The sequence below is a fragment of the Vombatus ursinus genome, unplaced genomic scaffold (genome assembly GCF_900497805.2).
Source record: "Vombatus ursinus unplaced genomic scaffold, bare-nosed wombat genome assembly UNPS02014863.1, whole genome shotgun sequence".
Taxonomy (NCBI): Eukaryota; Metazoa; Chordata; class Mammalia; order Diprotodontia; family Vombatidae; genus Vombatus; species Vombatus ursinus.
Window position 1 is genome coordinate 24,215,979 of NW_020954641.1, and position 9,174 is coordinate 24,225,152.

At 42.6% G+C, this 9,174-nt stretch overlaps 1 protein-coding gene across 1 annotated transcript; it reads right to left on the reverse strand.

Moving 5' to 3' along the window:
• Nucleotides 1-3,360: 3,360 nt before the first annotated feature.
• On the reverse strand, nt 3,361-3,875 carry LOC114027819 (eukaryotic translation initiation factor 5A-1-like). The gene has a single exon (XM_027841998.1). The coding sequence runs from the start codon at nt 3,855-3,857 to the stop codon at nt 3,393-3,395; it is 465 nt and encodes a 154-aa protein (XP_027697799.1). The 5' UTR covers nt 3,858-3,875; the 3' UTR covers nt 3,361-3,392.
• Nucleotides 3,876-9,174: the final 5,299 nt, after the last annotated feature.

The following is a 9,174-nucleotide window of genomic DNA, read 5'->3' on the forward strand; positions in this document are numbered from 1 at the left end:
CTCTTCATGTTCCACTTGAGTCTTGTATTGGAAAGTCAAATTTTCTATTCAGCTCTGGTCTTTTCATCAAGAATGCTTGAAAGTCCTCTATTTCACTGAATAGCCATTTTTCCCCCTGCAGGATTATACTCAGTTTTGCTGGGTAGGTGATTCTTGGTTGTAATCCTATCTCCTTTGCCCTCCGGAATATTATATTCCATGCCCTACAGTCCCTTAATGTAGAAGCAGCTAAATCTTGTGTTATCCTGATTGTGTTTCCACAATACTTGAATTGTTTCTTTCTGGATTCTTGTAATATTTTCTCCTTGACCTGGGAACTCTGGAATTTGGCTACAGTATTCGTAGGAGTTTTCCTTTGGGGATCTCTTTCGGAAGGAGATTGGTGGATTCTTTCAATTTCTATTTTGCCATCTGGTTCTAAAATATCAGGGCAGTTTTCCTTGATAATTTCTTGAAAGATGATGTCTAGGCTCTTTTTTTGATCATGGCTTTCAGATAGTCCAATAATTTTTAAATTCTCTCTCCTGGATCTATTTTCCAGGTCAGTTGTTTTTCTAATGAGATATTTCACATTGTTTTCTAATTTTTCATTCTTTTGGATTTGTTTTACAGTGCCTTGATTTCTCATAAAGTCACTAGCTTCCAATTGCTCTATTCTAATTTTTAAGGAAGTATTTTCTTCAGTAAGCTTTTGGACTTCCTTTTCCATTTGTCCAATTTTGCTCTTTAAGGCATTCTTTTCTTCATTGGCTTTTTGGACCTCTTTTGCCATTTGGGTTAGGCTATTTTTTAAGGTGTCATTTTCTTCAGTATTTTTTTGGGTCTGCTTTAGCAAGCTGTTAACTTGTTTTTCGTGATTTTCTTACATCACTCTCATTTCTCTTCCCAGTTTTTCCTCTACTTCTCTTACTTGCTTCTCAAAATCCCTTTTGAGCTCTTCCAAGGACTGGGACTGATTCATATTTTTCTTGGAAGTTTTGGATGTAGGAGCTTTGACTTTGTTTTCTTCTTCTGGTTGTATGTTTTGATCTTCTTTGTCAACAAAGTAAGATAATATAGTCTGACTCTTTTTGCACTGCTTGCTCATGATCCCAACCAATTACTTGAGTTTTAAACTCTTTGTTAAGGTAAGAGTCTGTTTCTAATGTGGAGAATGTACTGTTCCAAGCTTTGGGGGTTTATACAGCTGTTTTCAGAGATACTTCTAGGGACCTGAACATTTTCAGTTCTTCCAAGGTGCTATGATAAGGGGCGAGGTGTCTCCTCTCCACAGCCACAACAAGCTCCACCACGCCAGCACTCCTCCTCACCCCAGAACTGCCCCTCAGAACTGTGATCCAGATCCAAGCACAGGCAAAGCAAGAGATTCCTGCCTCAGCACTGGCAAAGAGATCCTTGCAATCCCCCTCTTATCAGCTACTTGATTCCCCCTCAATCTGTGGGCTGGAAGCTCAGAAGTCAGCCGTTGCCCTCGGGGCAGCTGAGCTCTAGCTTCTTCTCTCACAGCAATAACAGACTTTCCCCATTGACCTTCTAAGTTGTCTTTGGCATTCGTGGGTTGAGAAGTTTGGAAACTGCCACAGCTGCTCGTGATTCAGTCCTCTGAGGCCTGCTTTAGGGTCACTGCGGCCTGCGCGCCCATGCCTAACTGCGCTCCTCTCCCAGCCCGGAGTGACATATCTTTCTGATCAGCCATCCAGGTTGTCTTGGGCTGGAAATTTGTTTTACTCTGTTTTTTTGTGGGTTCTGCTGCTTTAGAATTTGTTTAGAACCATTTTTTGTAGGTATTTGGAGGGGTTTGGGGGAGAGCTCTAGCAAGTCACTGCTTTCCCTCTGCCATCTTGACTCTGCCCCCTTGAATTGTTTCATTCTGGCAGCTTGAAATATTTTCTCCTTGATTCTCTAGAATTTGGCTATAATATTTCTGGGTGTTTCCATTTTGGGGCCTCTTTCAGGAGGTGATCAGGAGACTCTTTCAATTACTATTTTACTCTCTAATTCTAGGATATTAAGGCAGTTTTCCTTGATAATTTCTTGAAATGTACTGTCTAGGCTCTCTTTTGTTTAATCATGGCTTTCAGGTAGTCTGATAATTCTTAAATTATCTCTTCCTGATCTATTTTCCAGGTCAGTTGTTTTTCCAATGAGATATTTCACATTTTGTTCTCTTTTTTCATGCTTTTGATTTTGTTTTATTGTTTCCTGATATCTTATGGAGTCATTAGCTTCCACTTGCCCAATTCTAATTTTTAAGAAATTATTTTATTCAGTGAGCTTTTGTACCTCCTTTTCCATTTGACCAATTCTGCTTTTTAAGGAGTTCTTCTCTTAATGAATTTTTGTGCCTCTTTTGCCATTTGGCCTATTCTGTTTCTCAAGGTATTATTTTCTTCGATATTTTTTTTTGTGCCACCTTTACCAAATTGTTGACTCGTTTTTCACGATTTTCTTGCAACATTCTCATTTATTTTCCCAATTTCCCTCTATCTCTCTTACTTGATCTTTAAAATCCTTTTTGAGCTCTTCCAGGAATTTTTTTCCCGGGGGGGGCGGCTCTAGACCAATTCATACTTTTCTTTGGGGTTTTGCATGTAGCAGTTTTGACATTGTTGTCTTCTTCTGAGTTTGTGTTTTGATCTTCCCTGTCATCATAGTAACTTTCTATGGTCAGTCCTCTTGTTTGCTCATTTTTCCAGTCTATTTCTTGATTTTTTTAAAATTAAACTTGTAGTTTTATTCAGGTTTGATTTTTGACAAATGTGTCAGAGAGAAAACCGCAAGGAGGGGTAGGGTCCATGGGTGCTAGGGGCCCTCCTGGATGCCTGAGGAGGGGAATAGCACCCCTCCCCACTCCTGTCCCTTCTCCCACTAAAGAGATTTGGAGTAGATGGGGCACAGGCAGATGGGGGGGGGTCTGGTCCCTTGTTGGAGGAGGGAGTGGTGCTAGGTGAGGTATACGAAACCAGGGGACCAGACAGGATAGGTAGGGAGAGTGGGCAGAGAATTTTTGCCAGAATTCAGAATCCATAGCTTTTTGCTTCCAGATTGAATAATAAAAAAGAAAAAAAAAAACTAAATCTCAAGGAACCCCCATCCCCTCTCCCCTCCCAGGGCTGTAGTGTGAGGTGGGGGAGAGAAGGAAGCAGTTTTACCAAGGCCCTGCCCCTATCTTGTCCAAAAGGTTGGGGGAGATAGGGCTGGACTAAAGGGGTGGGGGTGGGGGGAGCTCCCCGGATTGAGAGGAAAAAAAAAACAAAATAAAACATCAAAGAAATAGAGTAGGCATCCAGCCAGGGTGGGGCCAAAGCCTGACCACGCTGGGGAGGAAAGGGAAGGCCTCTTCAGACACTGATCGCTGCTGCTGCTGCAGCCACCACCACTCTGAGGGCCAGTTACTTTGCCATGGCCTTGATTGCAACAGCTGCTTCCTCTGTCATGGCTGACAGCACCATTATCAGGATCTCTTCTCCACAATCATACTTCTGCTCAATCTCCTTGCCAAGGTCACCCTCAGGTAAACAAAGGTCCCCCCTCACCTCCCTACTGTCCTGAAGCAGTGACAGGTGGCCATCCTGAATCCCTATCAGCTGGAAATCATTTCTCTTGATATTGGGCATATCCACGTTGTGGGTTGAAGGGCAGATATCTTCATATCTCTTCCCAGTAAAGATATCAATACCAACCAGATGAACCTTGGCATGGCCATGCTTTCCAGTCTTGGAGGTGGACATCTCAACTATCTTACAGGGCCGGCCTTTGAGCACCACAAAGCCATTCTTGCATAAGGCAGAGCACTGCATGGGAAAGGTAGCTGATGCCCCTGCATCCCCTGTCTCAAAGTCCAGGTCATCTGCCATTTTGAGAGACTTCTATTCCAACTCGTGTGATCGTACCAACGGGACCCCCGTCCGCCCACTACAAGTTCAACAGCTACTGCCAAGCCTACTGCTGCCGCTGCCGCTACCACTGCTACTCTATTTCTTGATTTTTAACTTTAACAAAAGTTGTGCTCTGCTCCTGGGTTAGAGGGGGCACTGTTTTCAGCTTCAAGTTTTTCATGCTGCTATTTTCAGAGCTAGTTCTAGGGGTCTCTAAGTTTTCAGTTCTTACAAGGTGGTAAGATCTAAGGAGAGGTGTGGTGACTGCTCTCCTGGCCTGTACTCTGATTTGTGAGTGACTATTCACATTCTTTTCTGCCCTGGAACTCATTATTGCTAGTTCTCCTCCTCACCCTGGGAGTGCAACCTGGAACCATGTATGAGCATGCAACAGAGCCCTTCTCCTAGTTCCAGCAAAGGATCCCCTATAAGCTCCTTTTGACTGCTTGTCTGACCCCCTTATCATCTGTGAGCTGAGAGCTCTGGAAGACACCCTTCCAATTTAGTTGCCTCCAAAGCCTCCTGTTGGCTGGTTGGGGTACAGTTTGTGCTGACATGGCCTATGCTGGACTGCATTCCACTCTCATCCAGTGAGACAGACCTTTCCTGCTCACCTTGTAAGATGTCTTGGCCTGGAACACACCATCCTTTTGTTCTGCTGCTTCAGAATTTGTTTTGAGGCATTGTTTTAACATTGTTTGGAGGGGAATTTGGGAGAGCTCAGGTGAGGGTCCCTGCCTTTATTCTGCCATGTTGGCTCTGCCCCTCCAGAGTATTTTTAAGACATAAGAATTCCAACTCTAGTAACCCTTAGTTTCCTTCAAGACTTAGTCCAAGTACTGCCTCTCATACAAAGCCTTTTCTGATGGCCTCAGTTCTTAGTTCTTTCCTTTCTTCTTGCAAGACAGCCACGAGGAAATAGGAGTGCACTGGGAAGATGTCAATTTTCCTTGGAACTACAGATATCCTTACATAAGCACTGTGGGGAGCAGGCAAGGCCAAGCTCAGTTTAGATGCGGCTGGGCCTGGCAACAACAGAGAATGTTCAGAGAGGCAGCCTGGCATAATAGAAAGATGCTGAGAAGTCTCTTTTCTGCTTCTAATTCACTATGTGACACTGGGTAAGACATTGTATTTCTCTGGGCCTGTTTCCTCCTTTGTAGAATCTGAAGGTTTTGCTAGATGACCTCTAAGTTTGCCGCCAGCTCTAATGTTTTATACTTCTTTGGATTCAGGTTCTTAAATAAGAAATCCATCTAAAATAATAGCTTTTCTTATGGGACAGTGAAGGTAGAAGCACCTGCACTCTATCTATACATTAATTTCACAGAGTAGAAATAAACATAGTCCTAAGTGATGGATTTGCTAATTGAATGGATATTATCATTAAATAATTTTTTTGTTTATTTCAATACTTCCAATGAATAAATTCCCTTACTGATGTGCTTACTCCTCCCATTGAGGCAATCCTCCCCCACACACACACCATCTCATTCTGAGATATTCCTATCCATGCATGTGCATAAATTTGCTATAGAGGATCTACCTAAGTAACCTGAAACCTTCATCTTTGTTATCTCTGAGATACCATTCTAGTGCTCAGGCTACAATCTGTTATCCTTCACTATCCTTGCATAGCTAGTTTATTGTTTGGCCTTCAAATCCCTTTACAACCTGGCCCCTTCCTACCTTTCTAGGCTTCTTTCATCTAATTCCCCTTCATATACTCTGTGACCCAGTGATATTGGCCTCCTTGCTGTTCCACTCAAACAACACCACATCCCCTGACTCAAGGAATTTTTTTTTTTACTCCAGGAACTTTCACTGGCTATCCCCACAGCTAGAACACTGTCTTCCCTCCTCTCTGCCTCCTAGCTTCCCCGGCTTCCTTCATATCTCAATTAAAGTTATACCTACTGCAAGAAGCCTTTCCTAGCCTTTAATCTTCGTGCCTTCCCTCTGAGATCACCCTCAATTTAACTTTAGACAGCTAGGTGGCACAGTGAACAGAGCATTGGGCCTACAGCATGTATGCCATAACCTTAGAAGTATGCATTCTTCATTCCTGAATAGATGGCTAAGCCAATCATGTTAGTGTTATTGTAGTATTCCTTGGCTCAGTGCAATCAGCACAATGTCCTAGAAACAGGAACATCTGTAGAAACTATCAATGGATAAACCTAATATACAGATGGGAACATATAATGTCTTTGTTATTTCATACTCTATAGACTATTGCCTAGTATATGCATATATATTAGGGACTGTGTTATATGCTCAGTCTATAGACTTAGGCTTACATGACATTAAGTTTTTTTTTTTTTTTTGTCATTTGGTAGGGCTTGCTTTGCAAAATCACTTATGGGAGAAATAAGTATCTGAGTATGTTTAAATGATATTTTAAAGAGGGAAAGTAGGAACCAGAATTGGATTTGCTGAAACAATGAGCAGCTCAAAATTTCTAAACCACATCTTGACATCTACGTTTGAATGATCAAGATTAGTCTTTTTCTTCCCTTTTCCATTGGCCTCTCATGAATGGTGGTTACAAGGTATGAACCTCTTGGCTTCTCTCCAGGAAAATGGAACTCTAAATTATTTTTGTTGGATAGGATCTTATTCAAGGAGTATGTTATTCCCCAGGTCACTGAGGTGAAGGTGCTGTTCTTGTATAGTCTGATGCTGCTACCATCCTACCATCAGTAGGATGTGAGATCTGATCTGTTTTGGATTTATTATTTTTTTTTGAAGTAGTGATGGTCTATGGTGGCCGATCCATATACTCTCACCCAATCCTCCTTGTGACCAATGGCACACATTTGTAAGACGGCTGGCTGAGGATAAGAGGCTGTAATCCTAGAAGGGAGTTTTTCTCCACTTGAAGCTAATTGGCCATACAGGATGGAAGCCATGACCCTAGCCTCATTAGCCACATGCTTGGACCAGCTGAGCTAGCTGGCTCTAGGTCACTAGGGTACCATGTAGGAAATTATCATTCTAGTGCTCTACGCCACCCTAGTGACCTTAGTTAATGAATCTCCCATGGTGACTAATGGACGCTTGGGGAGTAAGTAACCCCACCAGCAGTATAAGACCCAATGATATATTGAAGCTTTAGCACAGTAAAAGCCAATGGAGGCAATTAGGACAAAGGGGGCCTTGGAAAAAACTTTCCAAAAAGGTTAAGCTTCTAGAAGCAGAATTGAAGTAGTCAACAGTCAATCCTACTCCCTTCCTCTAGACACTGGGCAATTTGCAAGGTCTAGAGTAAGAAGCAAGGTAGAGAGCTCTCCTTTATGGTTACTTATATGTGGATATAAAGGTAGCACAGTCATGAAGTCATTGTGAGGAACAAATGGGCTAATGTCCATAAGACTCTTTGCAAAACTTCAAGTATTTTGTAACATCGGCATCCTTCTGCTCACTCAGGTCCACCATCTTGGAGTAATCCTTGACTCGCCTCTCTCCCTCAAATCCCATGTCCATTTAGTTTCAAAGTCTTGTCATTTCTGTGTCCATGACATCTGCATCTGCTCCCTTCTTTCCATTCACTGGTCACCATGCTAGCTCAGGCTCTCATCACTTCTTTCCAAGACTATAGAAATACCTTCCTAACTGGTTTCCCCTGCTCCAATTTCCAGTTCCCTTTCCAATTCACCCTTCACACAATTGCCAGACTGATACTGCTAAAATGCAGATCTGACCATGTCATTTCCCTGCTCAGAAATCCTCAGTGTCTCCCTATTGTCTCTCTAGTCTTCTTATACCTTATATCCTCCCTCCCACATACTTTGAAATCCAATGATACTGGCCTTTGTTGTTCCTCAAATAAGACACTCCAAATTTCTGACCCTGGGCATTTTCACTGCATGTCCCCCATGCCTGGAATTCTCTCCCTCCCCATCTTCATCTCCTCGGCTGACTCAAGGTCCAGCTATACTCCCACTTTCTACTGAAAGACCTTCCCCATCACCCTTGAGGCTAGTGCCTTCCCTCTACTGATTATCTCCAATTCATCCTCTGTGTGTTTGTGTGTGTACGTGTGTGTGTGTGTGTGTGTGTGTACATAATCTTATTTGTGCACAGATCTTTGAATCCATCCTCTCCATTAGACTGAGAGTTCCTTGAGATCAGGGCCTTTCTCTTGCCTTTCTTTCTATCCTCAATACTTACTAAGTGTTGATACTAAGATACTAAGTATCTGGCACATGGGTGCTTAATAAAGGTTATTGAATGACTCGGAAAAAAATACAAAATTCTCTATATGTTACTCAAAGTCTTTCACAGTAGAGCTCTCATTTCTTAATACTCCCCACCACACTCTCCATTCCTGTCAATGTGACATGTTATCTGTTCCCCATATGTAATAGTACATCCTCCTCCACCATGCCTCTGCACAGGCTATGGCCCTGCCTTCTTTCCTCCACAATTCTGGTTTCACAAAGCACAGCTCAAGTTTCACCTCTTACACAAGGCCCCCCCTGATTCTCTCACTAATGAGGGCTCTTGACCTCTTAAAAATAACTTGATGTTCTATTGTACATATTTTGTACTTGCTTATCCCATGTCCATGTTGTGTCCACCAGTAGAATATAAGCTCCTTAAGGACACTGTTTCCATTTTTGCCTTTGTATTCCCCAAACCTAGCACCAGCACCTTGCACACGTGGCAGGCATGTAATACAAATGTTTGATGAATTATAGAAGAAAGAGTATTCTATAGAGTGAGTCAGGAGAGTTGAACCCCCACTTCTAAGTCGGTGATTTGCTAGCTCTCTTTTCTTGGACAAGAGGGCACATGTGACCCACAGACCTTGGATAGGGAGAGCCACTCAGAAGTCCCTGGGGCAACCTGAGCCTCCATTTCTTCTCATGTGGGGATAATAATGCTTGCACTATCATCCTTTGGGGGGTCATTGTGAGGATCAAATGAGATTATGTATATGAAGCTTGACATATTACCATAGGACCCTTCAACAGGAGCATTAGCCCTATTTCCTGAGGTAGAAACTGAGGTTAAGGATCCTACCAACCATCACACAATTTAGTCAGTAGCAGAGCCTGGGGTCCTGTCTTATTCCTTAGCTGTTTTTTGTTTTGAGATTTCCCCCCCAGCAATACTGAAGCTGTACCAACATTATCTAGCAGGTATCACAAAAGAGAAAGATATGTGTAGTAAGAGTAAGGTTTTTGGTTGTTTGTTGCTGTTCCAGATTGGTGATTTCTGATGAAAAAACTCCTTCTACCAATGCAAATCTCAGACTTCGTCATCTGAAAGAGTTGTATGGGGTACTAAG

What these genes read in the sequence shown, in the direction of transcription:
- LOC114027819 (XM_027841998.1), bottom strand. Translation starts at nt 3,857, where the DNA reads ATGGCAGATGACCTGGACTTTGAGACAGGGGATGCAGGGGCATCAGCT.